A 14,606-nucleotide genomic window follows, 5' to 3' on the forward strand; every position below is an offset into this window, starting at 1 on the left:
TCGATAAATTTTGCGACTTGGTTTGGGAGACGGGTTGGGGTTTTCGAAACGGGTCATCCAGCTCGGTAAATTGCATATGAATGCTTAAACCCCCAAGACCCAAACCCAAACCCTGCATCTTCTTCGGAGGCTAGTTTGTGCCTCTCTCAACTCTTGCAGTCTTTCTTCTCCTTTCAGCTTCAAAAGGTTAGAATCTGGGATTCATAAATTGGTTTGGATATTGGACTGAGGTTGTATGTACCATCAACCTTTAAATCCTTGTGGAATTAAATTGTATAAATATTTGGGTGTTTGATCAGACGTCACAATGGATAGAAAGGCTCGTGACAGTGACAATGAGTTCAAGGACGAAGGCGATTTCGACAACGATGAGCTGAGTGTTTTTTATTTGTAAATTCTGTTATTGGGTTTTGGTAATCATTCGGTTTTGTTTTGGTGATTTTGTTGTTATTTGATGATTTGTGATGTAGATGGAGCAGGAAGAGGATGACCTTGATGATGAGCAGGCGAGGAGGAAGAAGATGGAGGAGAAGTGGGGGAAGAGGAAAATGGTGATGGGCAAAATGATAATAAAGATGCCGAGATGGAAGAACTCGAGAAAAAATACATCAATCTTCGTCATCATAGAGCTAAATAATGTGAATATAAGAGATAACATGCATAGCAGTTGGAGGTTGGTGACGAAAATTGATATTAGGTTACAAAAGTCATTGAATAATATAATAGTCCGCCAGTGTAGCCATAGAAATTAAATACTAGTGCCATTTTCATCTTAGCTCGACGCTAAGTTTCAGTATCTATTTAATTTAGTTATTATGAAAGCACAAAGTGGAGTTATATATGCATGTGCAATTCTTCAGTTCGAGATAAAAGGAAGGAACATACATCTTACATGGATATAGGCTGACATGAAGTTAATTTTGTTCTTCGTTTATTCCCTCTTCCCATGCAGAGATATTTTAAAGAATCTAAAGCGTCATAAGGACGAAGATCTTAAAGGTCAAGCAGTAAAGAACCAAAAGGTGTGTGTTGTTCAAAATAATAGCTCTTGTAATATCCATGAAATAGATTACCACAGGTCGCTTTAGCTTCTCCCTTTTTTTGTAACTTTTTGACATGTTAAGATGTTATGTTCTTACCTGAGAGGTTGTCTGCAGGAGCCAGTTAGGTCTATATTTTGTGATTCACATGAAGGCGTCAATGCAGCATATTCTGATCTAGTCGACTCATCAAAGAGAACTTTGGATTCTTGAGCAGAACTACAAGAGGTATGACTGTCATAAAAATTTGTTGCCTACCTATTACTACTTGGTCTGTAGTTTAGCTTCATACCTCGCGGTAATATGAAAAGTACTTTATACATTATTGTGATTTGTTGATATTGCCATTTGTATATGCTAACATTTATTGCATCATGCTATATTTCTAGTTACAGGCTTTCGTTGGGAAAAACCCTTCTTCCATCTTTCAAGCAACAGATAGTATGTGCAAACTACATTTATCAAACTATTATATTTATTTTGTAATATAATTTGGCTCTCCGTTGTTGTGCATAATCTATCATTTTCAGCATGACAAGAATTGCCAATATGCGAAAGGTTTGCTATGCTTGGTGTATTACATTTTGTGTTTGAAGTTTTTAATATCCGTTTAAATTCTCGTAAAGTGCGTTTAGCTTGTAACTATACAATTAGCTAAGACAGAGTTTGATTTTATCAAATCAAACTTTAAGGAAATGCTTCAAGTTTCCTCTATTCATATGATTGTGAGGGTTCCTCAAATTTCAGAAGTTCCACTACAACAGTTACTATAATTAGTCAGATTATGATGGTACTATGCTATTATCAAGAGTGTACGAGTTTTAATCAAGAGGAATGGATTTAGCTCAGCCTTGCCCAAGCGTATCCCAAAACACAAAGCATAAAGCTTAAGCTTGGACCGACTGGTCTGCTGAATTGTAGTGAAGTTTGTGCAGGTTCCTGTGGGGGAGAACACTGCAAAGGGAAGGTACTGATTGCATATAATTGTGGTTTAACTGTAATTCTATACTAATATGAGGACCCATTTATAAATTCATTGGAATTAAATGTCCCATGGCATTTACAATTTTCTCATGTGCTATATTAACTCCCAAATGAGGTACAAATTCGTTGTTTGGGATGGATGTTGACGTTTGAGCAAATTTTGGGTTGTTTGTGGTGTTTGCTTCAATTTTCTTTTTGGATGGCCCCGATGTGACTTGATGAATTTGTTCCTTTTATTGCTCATGCAACCAGTGAGCGACGGCTGTGAGTGTTTCAGTACTCTTCATGCGCCATTAGCTTTAATCTATTGATGTCAATGACACTGCATTGTATCAGCAGCTTTTAGTGGGCTTTGAACCTCATCAATCCTGAACTTCTATTGCTTTTTTATTCTAGATTTGCACTATTTGATTAATCGCCTCAGAGACAGCCGTTCCTCCTAATGCTTCCTGACCCTAATTATTCGAGGTTGAAGAAGCGGAAACCAGCTCCGTTGTGTGGTAGCGATGCAAGGCTGAGCCAACTGTATAGTCCTTAGATCTCAAGCTAAGAAATTGTCTGCTATTTATTTATTTGATATATTATTCAATCTAATATCTGTTATACTTATTTACACAATTTTTCAATGGGAGTCGAGTCTTTAAGAAGCATGATTTTGTTGTAAATGACGATTAAGATCTGTATATTTGACATTTATAAGCAGATAGGATGTTTTTGCTTTCCACGGTGCCGAAATAGCATTGCTGATGCTGGATGTATTTCAGTATTTGATGATGTTGAACACATTTGTGCTATGCAATATTTGATGATTTGAACACATTTGAACTTCAATATCTAATTGCTAGGGGCTTTTATATCTCAAGCGGTTAAGAGCGCTTAGCTGTGAACCCGAAGTTTTGAAGGCATAAAATATCTTGAAGACAAAGAAGGAATGCAAAATATGTTTGTATCAAGTAAAATTGCAAACTCATGGAGGGCTTGTGGACTACTGTCGCTTCTTTTTCTGGGAGATGGAGGACCGAACTACTAGAACAAGCGTGAAAAAGAAGCCAGCAGCTGTGAGAAGCACCTTCCAACGTCCGAGGTTGCAGTTGTTACTGGCAGCCCTCATCCTTGCAATTGTGAAATCAGGTTCATCCTCTTGCCCTTCTTCTGTCTGAAAAACATACAAATAACATAAAAATTTTGTTTTTGAAATGAATACAGACGGATGTGGAAGTGTTTGGATGGACTATAATTCATTGCAATACAACAATACGACATACCTGTGTCTTCTTCATGAGAGTCCATCATGACGCAATTCAACCATCCCCGCTCATCGACAAGAAGGCCTTCAACGTATTTTTTCCCGAAACCAAGGAAGTATATTCCTGGTAGATGCTCCCACATGGACAAATCTCCCCCGATGACACATGGATAATGAGGATCTGATTTGGTGTTGTGTTGGGTACTTGTCATCATATTATTCTGGTGCTCTTGCACAAGCTCGACACCAAACTCCTTTATCCGAAACTGGTTAGGAAATCTGGCTATTACCAAAACCACCACTTCATCTCCACATTGCAATATTGTTTCAGTCTCCATCCTCCAATGGCTCAACCATTTCATATCTTCTCCGTCACCAGGAATTCCATAGATTTCTGGTTCATAGATCCACGTCAGACCCTTAATCTTGTTACTCACTTTAGTCATTATTGGGCAAGAAAAAGAAGGATTTTGATAATTATAATTCTCCTCCATTGCATAGGTAGCAAAGATGTTCAAGCCTCGAATTCTGTGACTGGCATGCAGTGAAGGGACAATAAAAGATATCGAGGACTTGGTACTTTTATAGCTGAACCGGCCCAGAACCTCATTCCCGGTAAAAAATGTGCTGAATATACCATATTGATAGAGTCCCTATGTATTTGCCACAGTCATCACAACATTACTCAGTCATTTCTTTCCCATTTTATATATTTAAGACTTATGAGAGAGAGAAAGAGAGGCGCACCTGGACTGGGACCTCTTCTGGATGATCCCTGGTTGCGTCTGGATGATGCATTCGAACAGCTGGCATGGATTCCAAGTTGGACAAACCCAAAAGTTTGATCATTTCCGCATCAGCTCTATTAATAGGATCTAACTTGTATTCGTACTCCCACTCAACTAGATTCCAATTGTCACCCACCCTGTACGGACACCGTCTCTCAGGGGAAAGATATGTAATTTTTTTTAATGATATGCAAGTCAATATATCAACCAGTTCGTGTACTTTTGGCAACCCCACAAGCGATTCGAGCTTCTCACAACTTCCGAAAGAGAGTTTATCGAGCCTTCTCAAACCTTTGATGAAACCTGGCAGACTACAAATTGGATTCTTATTTAGATATAGTCTTTGTATTGAGGATAAAGTACTTAAATCCGTAGGAAAGGCATCATCAGAAAGATTGCACCCCATGAGACTTAACTCTACTAAAGAGCATGGAAAAGAACTCAAGATAGTTGAACTTCTTTCTGGCCACAATTCACTTATTGGAATTCCATCCATGTCAAGAACTTTCAGACACTCCATCTTCTTCATCATCTCCACTGGAAACTCTTCAAGATTTGAGCAGCCAAATAAAATGAGTTTTTCAAGTGATTTAAGCATGCACATGTTCTTCGGAAGCATCATAAGATTCTTGCAATCCTTCAAGTTTAAGTACACAAGTCTCTCCAGGTTTCCAATGGATTCATGAACATCAATCAGGCTTGTGCAATCTACAAGAATCAATTCTTCTAGACTAGGGCAAAGTGAGAAGTCCACGATTTCAGTGAGGGAATGGGAATGGCTGACGTCAAGGAACTTCAACGATGGAAGAAACTGTGGAAACAAAGAAAAAAAGAAATAGAAAAAAAACAATGAAATAAGTATCTAACATAAGAAATTAGTCATCGGATTAAAGAAAACATAGGAGTTCATTTTAACACATGGAGTTAGTCAACAAATTAAAAACTAACAAAATAAGGAAAATGAATTGAAATGCCTAGAGTAACATACTTTTGTTCCTTTCCAGACTTGTCTTAAGCTACTATGTTGCATTTCAAGAACAATTAGACAATCCAAAGGAAGATCAACAGGTATAGAATCCAATGGAAATTGAAGCCAACACAAGCATCTTAATCTTGTAGGGAAATTTGCATAACATCCATCCAGTCGTACATGACTAAGATGGAGTAGTTGTAAATTACGCATCCTTTCAAATGCATTGGTTTCCAAGACGGTCTCATTTGTGTTTATTGGTCTGTTTGCAAGATGCATACGCATATCCAGGGCAAGACCTTGAATTGTTTGTGTACCCTAACAGAAAAAAAAAAGTTAAAACATTTATATGGATAATTTTCACAAGGAGAAATACATACAGACATAAAAGGCATGTTTCTTACATTCTTTTCCCTCAGTACTTCGAAAGAATCCTTATGGCGCCATAATCTACTACGTTTTCCAGGCTCTTTTGATTCGTGGCAAACAATTTCTCTTCCCATGTCACGGATCATGTCATGCATTTTCACATTGTTGCATCCATCAACTGTCACCAAGCATGTATCGATGAGATTTTGAATGCCAACAATTGTATAGAAATCACATCCATCGAGTATTCTAACAATGTGGCTTTTGTTCCTTCCTATTAGGAAACAAGCAATGTGGAGGAATAATTCCCGGTCATGGTCATCTTGTAAATTGTCATAGCTTATTCTTAGTTTATTCATGATTTCACCATTAGGGATAACTTTTAGCTTCTCCAATGCACTTTCCCATACATCTATACTTTACCTGATAAAGAAGACCCCAAAACTTTTAGAGCTAGTGGAAGTCCGTTGCAGTAGTGTACAACCTTTTTTGAATATTCCATGTAACCTCTAAGGGGATGATCCTGGCGAAAAGCATGCCAACTGAAAAGCTCTAAAGACTCATTGTAATACAAAGTTCCAACTTTGTGCACCTTTGTAACTTGATGTGCCTTTAGCAACCTTTCACGCCTAGTTGTTATAAGTATCTTACTTCCCGGATAAAACCGATCTTTCATCTCTAGTACTGCATCTAATTGGTCCATATGGTCCACATCATCAAGAACAAGAAGCACTCTTCTAGAGCTTATGGCTCTTTCAATCTTTCTTAGTCCCTCACTAACACCATGTATTTTCACTTCTCTGTCGTTCAAAATATCATAAAGAAGTTGCTTTTGTATTTGAACTAAGCCATTTGGTCGATTTGCCGTTTCTCTGATATTTTCAATGAAACTACTTCCTTCAAAGCTTCTAAAGTTTGAATTGTAAACATGTTTTGCAATGGTTGTCTTCCCTATTCCAGACATGCCATACACAACTAGTATACCGACATCGGTTGATCCATCTTGTAACCACAAATTGATGTCTTTGACTTGAGATTCGACTCCAATCAATTTTGGTACAACGCTCAATGGTGTGCGACTTAACTTGCCTCCAATCACTTTAACAATTTTTTCAATAAACTTTGACTCATACCTAAGAATTTACAAACAAAATGAAAAATAAATCAAACATGTTATGTCTCGCAGATGTATATGAATGAATAATGAATTGGGGAATTTAGATAATTAATAAATCAAACAAATGTTGATGGCCTTTACTTAAAAAAGAATTAAAAGGAATACAGCACAGAAAGTACATACCAACTTTTTTCCACACCTGCTTTTGAAACATTTTAAGCAACAGGAAACCAGTAGACTAACATGGAAAATGACTAATCCTTAAGTTTATCCAAGTGTGATTTCTTTAAGTTGACCTAAATTGGGATAATTATTCACTACTGAGGTTGAATAAAAACTTATAAAAATCAAGGTCCCTACGGATCATAGTATCAAATTAACTGAAGAAAGAGAAGAGAAATGGAGAAAATGAAAGTTACCCATCAACTTGATTTTGTAAGACCATGCCTGCTAGGTCTGCAATCTCTGCAAGTGCCTTCCTCCATCCCTCCACCTTTTCCGGCGACTGATTTTTCTGGCTTCTAGCAAATGCTTTTCCAACACTTCCTGTCTGCTTCCTCACGTGGGACGGATCAACATCGTAGAAGACTGGTAAAACTACATGGTCCGAGGTGGTCTTCTTCCGTTCAAGGATCAGCACAAGCTCATCAAGACACCACCTGGATGACGCGTAATCTTTCGAAAACACGACAACAGAAGTTCGTGACAGCTGGATCGCTTTCAGCAGTCCTGGCTTTATATCTTCTCCTCTCTCAAGTTCATCGTCGTCTCGGAACGTGAGAAATCCTGCGTTGTTCAAGGCTGTGTAGAGGTGGTCGGTAAAAGTCTTGCGAGTGTCTTCGCCTCTGAAGCTCAAGAACACGTCGTATCGGTAACCCCGAAATTTTTTGGAATCAGAGGAGGTTCCTTGAGATGTTGTCACGAGAGCCATTCATGTGGATTGATGTTCAAACCAAAAAAACTGGTCTTTGCTAGATGCAATGCAAATGTTTCTTTGCAGGGGATATTTAATTGGGTTATTCCTATCTACTGGAAAATTTACAAACAATTATAAAAAGGGTTGTTCCCATGCTTTTTTAAAAAGGGTTGTTCCCATGCTTGACCCAAATTCTTTCTTTAAATCATGGCCGACCGCTAGTGGCAGAGATTAAAACAAAAGGTTGTATGGGGTCCTTCCTATCTACTTCCAGCAAGATTCACAAACAATTATAAAATGGGTCGTGTTCCCATGCATTGACCCAAAAAGCTTTTCTTTTAAGTCATGGCTGGCTGCTAGTGGCAGAGTCCTAAAAATAAAATTGCACCTATAGTTGCAAATAGACAGGAAATAAAACATAATTAAGTTGTGCATAAAATGCATGATAAAAAAAGTGGTGTGATATCTACACATCTCATTTTACTTTTTACATACGCTTCTAATTTTCGGTCGTCGGATTGGATGAATTGAAGAAGATCAACGGACATAAATTAATAAGAGGTGTGTGAGAAGTAATTTGGAGTGTGTAGATAGCACACCCCTAAAAGAAAGGGTCCTTGCACGCTCGAAAACGTCATTCGAAGAGGTTAGTAAACAATAAATGAAGAAATACATCAATGAACCAAATAATAGTGTAAGATAACAAAATAAACAATGACATTGAGTTGAAGAGTAAGAATTCATATATATCATTTTTCCGTACAGTACTACAAAATACAACTCGCTTCTATCATATTACTAGTTTATCTTATTAAAAGTTGCTAAAGATGAGTATATAATGTTTGTGGTTTTGTTCTTGACATTTATCTTGCAATTCCCATTCTACCTGCAAACTGCTTTGTCAATTCAATACCGCCACAACAATAATACTGCATTACTTTGTTGATGCTCATTTCCAGTGGAAAATGCATCACTTGTAGTCTTTTTCACAGTTTTTTCTTATGGGACCTGCTTTGATTTTTCTGGTACCGTCTTTGCTGCAAGAGTGGAGATGACGCCGTTGTGTTATGTGATAAGAGATGTTGCAGCTTCAAATAAATTTCATTGGATATTCTGTAAATAGGTAAAAGGGGATAAATGGATCAAACTATTAAACTAAATCTTAGAAAGACAATTAGCAGGGACCAAAATAATTGTTACATTGATGTAGTAGAGTGCAACATTCTCAGTTAAATGATTAACCAATTAAGAACCCACATAATTAAAATTAAGTACCTGTAACCTGTCATTTGGTGCCACGGAGAATGTTCACTACGTAGAATATTTGGTTGGTTTCTGCTTTTTTAGGTGATGTTTTCCTATTTGACGGAATGTATCACAGATGCTGCTAATGTTGGGATGAGAGGCAGTGCAACAATCTGTCCCAAGAAAAAGTACAGCTTGAAATTGAACTTCTGTTAAATTCTCTGCCAAACGATATATATTAAGCTGAAGGATTATAATCATACTACCAACAAACATTTCACCCAAAATTGAAAGGAAAAAAGTTGAAATTGATAATTGATAAAGCAAACTCTGCAATTTTATACTGAAAGGTTGACAATGGCTTGAAATTTAACTGAAGATCTAAAACTACTTGTATACCTAATTACTGGAAGAAAGTACAGAAAAGCAAAGTGCTTCTATCCCAGGTTATGATGCACTGCAAGGCGATGCTTGTGATAAACCACCATATGCAACGGCAAATAGCAAACTATAATGATAATGACAATTATTATTTCAATAAATAGAATGTATGATTCAACATAAATATATTGCAATCAATTTGATCATAATCAAATCATTAAGACAATATGCCCTGCAACGTAAATTCATGAAACGCCATTTTACATTGTCACAGATTCCTAATCAGGTTGGTACTCCTCTTTCTGATCCCACTGAGTTTCGTCACCTTCTCAGGTCACTTACATATCTCACTTTAACTCATCCTAGTATTGCCTTTGCGGTCAATCATATTGCTTAGTTTATGGCTCGTCCCACTATGACTCATTTGGTTGCTGCCGAATGTGTTCTTCATTATGTTATAAGGGTTCGTTAGACTTGGTCTTAGTTTCGGCCTCACTATGGTCCACTTGTTTCTACGTGGCTACTCTGATGCAGATTGGGCTGGTCATCCATACACTTGTTGGTCCACGTCTAGGTATATTCTTTTTCTTGGCCCCAATCTCATCTCCTAGAGCTCTACATAGCAGCCTATTGTACGACGTTCTAGTGTGGAGTATGAGTATCGTGCTCTTGCTCACACTTGTATTGAATCTCTTTAGGTTTCCTACTTACATCGTGAAGTCCGGTGTGTGATTTCAACGCCTATTTATATTTTCTGTGCTAATCTCAGCGCCACCTACATGGTAGCTAATCCGGTTTTTCAGGCTCGCACGAAGCATATTGTGTTGAATTATCATTTTGTTTGCGAACATGTTAAGCTTGGCACCCATAAAGTACAACTCATTCCAACCTTGGGTCAGCCTACGGATCTACTGACGAAAGGTCTTTCCAAGCAGCGGTTTCCTCTCCTACGGTCCAAACTTGTGTCCTCTTGGCCGTTCCCAGCAAAAAATGTGTTGAATATATCATGTTGATGCAATCCCTATTTATGTACTACGGGCACCATAACATTAACTAGTCAATTCTTTCCAATTCCAATGACATATTTATCTGTGAGAGAGAGAGAGAGAGAGATGCACCTGGAGGAGACTCCAATCAACATCTTAAGAATCGCGGAATGGTTTGTGCATTTGAATATTTGGCATGGATTCCAAGTTGTGCAACCCCAAAAGGTTGATCAGTTAGCATCAGCTCTTCCAGTAGGTTCTAATTTGTAATCGTCGTACCACTCAACTAGATTGCGGTTGTCATCCACAGCGGTCATCAGTTTGTGTACCTTCGGCAACCCCACAAGTGATTTGAGCCTCTTACATCCCCAAAAAGGGAGTTCATCGAGCCTTATCAAACATTTGACGAAAATCGGTAGGCTACAAATTGGATTGTTATTTAGATAAGAGTCTTTGCAGTGAGGATAGCTAGATTACTCAAATCCTTAGGAAATGCATCATCAGAAAGATTGCACTTGCTGAGATTTCGCTCTACTAAAGAGAATGGTAAAGAACTCAAGTTACTTTTTGGAATTCAATCTGTTTCAAGCACCTTCATAGATTCCATTTCCTTCATCATATCCATTGAAAACTAATTAATATTTGACCAACCCAATAAAAAGAGTGTTTCAAGTGATTTATGCAACTGTTCTTTGAAAGCATCCTAAGATTTTTGCTATCCTTCATATTAAAGTAGGGTTAATTACCCTAACAAACCTGAAGTTTATTGAGTTTTCATAAAAACATCTCATGTTTGAGACATTACACCAATATTCCTTGAGGTTTTAATTCATTTACACATAACCCCTTTTAGACAAATTCCATCTTTTTTTTTTCTTATGGAGAAATTTACCCATAGAATAAAGACCAAATCGGTAAATGGCCATTGTGGTAATAAGGTATTCGAAAACTATTTGGAAGGGTTGATATTTGAAGGATATAGACCAGGCTGACCAGCATGGTTTTCTGGATATAGACAGGGCTAGGTAAGATGATCTCGTGCTTGTGTCAGCAATGTTCTCCCATTTTTCATTTTGCTTCTTGAGTCTTGGTTGTTAGAAATGTAGAACACTTGTTAAGGAACAAATTCTATCAACAAGCGCTGCTGCAGTCGCTGCTTTTATACGACCAGCGACTGAGGCAGCAAGTGTTGTTGCGTTTGTTGCTAGCATTGCTACTTGGTTTAGAGATTGTTCACAACGTTGGCATGATATGGTTTTTTAAGGTCAATATTCGCATGATATGATGTGTTGGTTAAGAGATTGTGCACAATGTTGACATGACACTCTAGTTGTTCTTAATAAAACTGAGGATGAGATATGTATCATACTCATGAAATTTATCTTTGAAGACTGCTATAGATAATTTAGGATGCATGGACACGAACACGGATATGGGGATACGACACGATACGATACGGGGACACATCAAATTTCTAAAAACGAAGACACGATATGTTAGGGATATGGCAATTAAAAATATATATAAATAAATAAATATATCTAAAACATTATAAAATAAGCATTTAAATTTTCAACAATCTCATCCAGATTAGCATTATCATTCACATGATTATTAGGGTGATTTATTTTCCTAAATTAACAAACATAGAGTCAATCCACCATAGAGACAGAGACTATTACATGAGAAATAACTTAAGAGATAAAAAACACATCATGAAAGCATATACATAAAATTATTATAATCTAAATATCCATACCACTGCACAATAATATATTATAATATACAAAATACAATAATATTATTATTTATACAAAAAGTTAAAAATAGAAAAGCAAAAGGGGCTTTTAGTTTTAGAGATGGGTTTTGGCCTCGAGGAATCAGATTAAGCTTCGAATGGAGTCATTGAATCAATAAAATTGAGGAGTAAGATCAGGAAAGCATCGAAACTATTAACAAAGTGAAAACGAAAGCTCTCACCAACTGTTGCAGACGGAGATGACGGAGTAGTTGCAGGCAATGGTCAATAGTGAAAGTCTGATTTCTGAGGTTCGAGTGAAGAAAAATAGGTAAATCCACATTGTAGAAGAGGGATGTGTTCAGAAGTAACCCCCATCGGCTCTAGTTTATATTTTATCCATTGATGGTCTACCCTGCCCTCATTCATTTTTGTTTTGGGTTGCTTGGTTCTCTGGAGTGGTGACTCAGCTAGCTGTTGTCTTCTTAACAACTCTTGAGTTCCTTGTCTCCCTGGGTTTCTCTGTTCTATCCTTGGCCGTGGAAAGCTGGCGTTGGCCGCTTTCCCTGTTCTGCCTTTGTATTCTTCTCTTTGTAATGCAATTATCCTTGAGATAAAAATTTAAAAAAAAAAAAAAGTGTAATAATTATATACATTTTTTCTTTTAAAGAAAATAAAACTGTGTTTAAATAAATAAATAAAATATTAATAATGGTTATGAATGAAATGAGGAAATGTAGGAAGTGAAGAAGAGGGGAGTAAAATTATGTCTAATCATTATATTGCTTTTAAGTTCATTATAAAATTATCAAAGATGGAAAGGGTATAATTGACGGGTCATGATCAAGGACACATTTTTGGATACAATTGACCCTAAAAATTATCAAGTCTACGTGGCGTGCAAATCGAATAGCTAATGAGTTAACTACATCAGTGGTTTGAATGGGGGGCGTGCTAACTCGTCGACCGAGCTCAGTCAGTGAGTAAATGAATGTGATGGTGGTGATGTCAAATGCGTTGTTGACTTCTTATCTCATCTCAGCCTCTAGGTTATAGTGCCTGAAGACAAGGCTATCAGTCACTAAGAAGTTCATGAATGGTCTGCACTGGGCTTGACTGCTTTAATAATATTTGTGCAAATATATGTGCGCCGAATTTGGATGGACACAAATACTCAAAAGAGATAAGTGTCTCATTTGTAAATATAGTTCAGTTGTTGGAATGTCGAACTCAGAAATGCACTTGTGAATATCTAATCATAAAAAAGGTTCAATTTTCAATGTGTTAGACAACGTAATTTGGTAATACCTCACTTCGCCGAGAAAGCTAATGAGGTGACATCATCCAACAAGGACTCAGATTCCTTGTTGATAGAGACTTGGTTAGGTAGTCAACTGAACTTAGGGGCTGTGTCTACAAAGTGAGATGCTCCTCGTATGCTCCTTGCTCGTTTGACTTTACGGCCCCATAGCTGTTTATACAAACTGAGAGATGTCGACGATTGTCAATCACATAGTTGTTTATACAAACTGAGAGATATGCTTGACGAAGTTAGGAAGGTCAGTTGCTTTCTCAAAAATAAGAAGGTTTCGTAGAGTAATAAATTGGCATATTTGTGTATTGATTTGAAAAGGTTTGAGTGTTGCAGACCCTATTCTATTTATAAGAGTGATTTTCACCTAATGCTGAAGTAGAGTCCCACTCTGACTGTATTTCCTCGGTATTAATCCATTCCAATCTCTTCATAGAGCTCAACCACTCCTCCTTGTCTTAGGACTTGGAACCTAGTCCCTTCTTCATCTCTTATTCGTTCTAATCCTGATCAGCCACGAATATTAATCCTTGGAATGTTCCTAAATTTAGCAATATTTGCCCTGATGTTTGACATTTCTATTCAATCTAGGACTCAATCGAATCCAACCCTTGTTTCTAGAGAGCTATACTACGATTAGGAATTTAGGATTCTGCTATCTTTCTTTGGGCCAAACTTATCTCAAAGAAATCTAAGGTACTGATGGTTTCCATTATGGGCCGAGACCCAAGTTATCCTCAGTCTAGACTCAATATTTTGGACCTAAACAGACACACTTTCTTATGATTACTCAGAATGATTCAATGGATAATCATCATCACATCTCGACGCACTTTCTTGTGGTTCCATTCCGTATATTTTTTCAAGAATTTGAACAGTTTATATTTCAATTCATTTATCTTAGATTATCCTTACAAAAAATTGGATAAATCTAAAACCACTAAAACAATTATTTGTAGTGAAGAAAATAGATAAAACCATATATCCTCAAATTAGAAACAGAAAGAGAGTTTATCGAGAAAATAGATAAAACCAAATATCCTCAAACCAGAAAATAGATAAAACCATATATCCTCAAACCCATGAAAGAGAGTTTATCAAGCCTCCTCAAACCAGAAACAGAGTAATCAAAACCATATATCCTCTGTAACATGATCAATCATACGGCAAACTTGATCCAGTTGAAGTAAATCAAATAGTCATGAATCACTCGCAAATCAAAGGTGCAAGTTCAGCCCTCTTTTCCTGAGCGAACATCCCAACATTTAATAGAGCTTACAAGGAAGGCTGTGCATAGACAGCATCTCGTCATGCATTGAATTAAGATCCTTACGATACCTTCTCCATTCCACAGCCCCCGCCCAGAAGAAAAGTAAAAAAATAAAAAACCTACTAAGCCATGTATTCACCCAAGGTGATCATTAAACCGTAGCGCTAAGACCGAATCACACATTGCCTCATGTAGCGAGTGAATCTTTATCTAATGTTTCAATTTAATTGATTTAAACCCTTAA

General features: G+C 37.1%; 1 protein-coding gene and 2 long non-coding RNA genes across 3 annotated transcripts; 2 read left to right on the forward strand and 1 right to left on the reverse strand.

Annotated features, from left to right (window-relative positions):
• Positions 1-44: 44 nt before the first annotated feature.
• Positions 45-564, forward strand: LOC125469513. Its single transcript, XR_007251799.1, has 2 exons — positions 45-186; positions 300-564. It is a non-coding gene; the product is annotated as an uncharacterized LOC125469513 (long non-coding RNA).
• A 119-nt stretch (positions 565-683) lies between these two features.
• LOC125469515 lies at positions 684-1,919 on the forward strand. The gene is made up of 3 exons (XR_007251801.1): positions 684-1,022; positions 1,158-1,268; positions 1,430-1,919. It is a non-coding gene; the product is annotated as an uncharacterized LOC125469515 (long non-coding RNA).
• Positions 1,920-3,009: 1,090 nt separating this feature from the next.
• Positions 3,010-7,523, reverse strand: LOC103951757 (disease resistance protein RUN1). Its single transcript, XM_048566821.1, is given in 7 exon segments — positions 3,010-3,176; positions 3,233-3,923; positions 4,018-4,869; positions 5,047-5,346; positions 5,433-5,818; positions 5,821-6,530; positions 6,934-7,523. Coding segments are annotated over 7 exon segments (3,618 nt in total). The 5' UTR covers positions 7,446-7,523.
• Positions 7,524-14,606: the final 7,083 nt, after the last annotated feature.

The sequence above is a fragment of a genome, unplaced genomic scaffold (genome assembly GCF_019419815.1).
Source record: "Pyrus x bretschneideri cultivar Hongxiangsu unplaced genomic scaffold, Pyrus_bretschneideri_v1 Contig43, whole genome shotgun sequence".
In the NCBI taxonomy this organism is placed as follows: domain Eukaryota; kingdom Viridiplantae; phylum Streptophyta; class Magnoliopsida; order Rosales; family Rosaceae; genus Pyrus; species Pyrus x bretschneideri.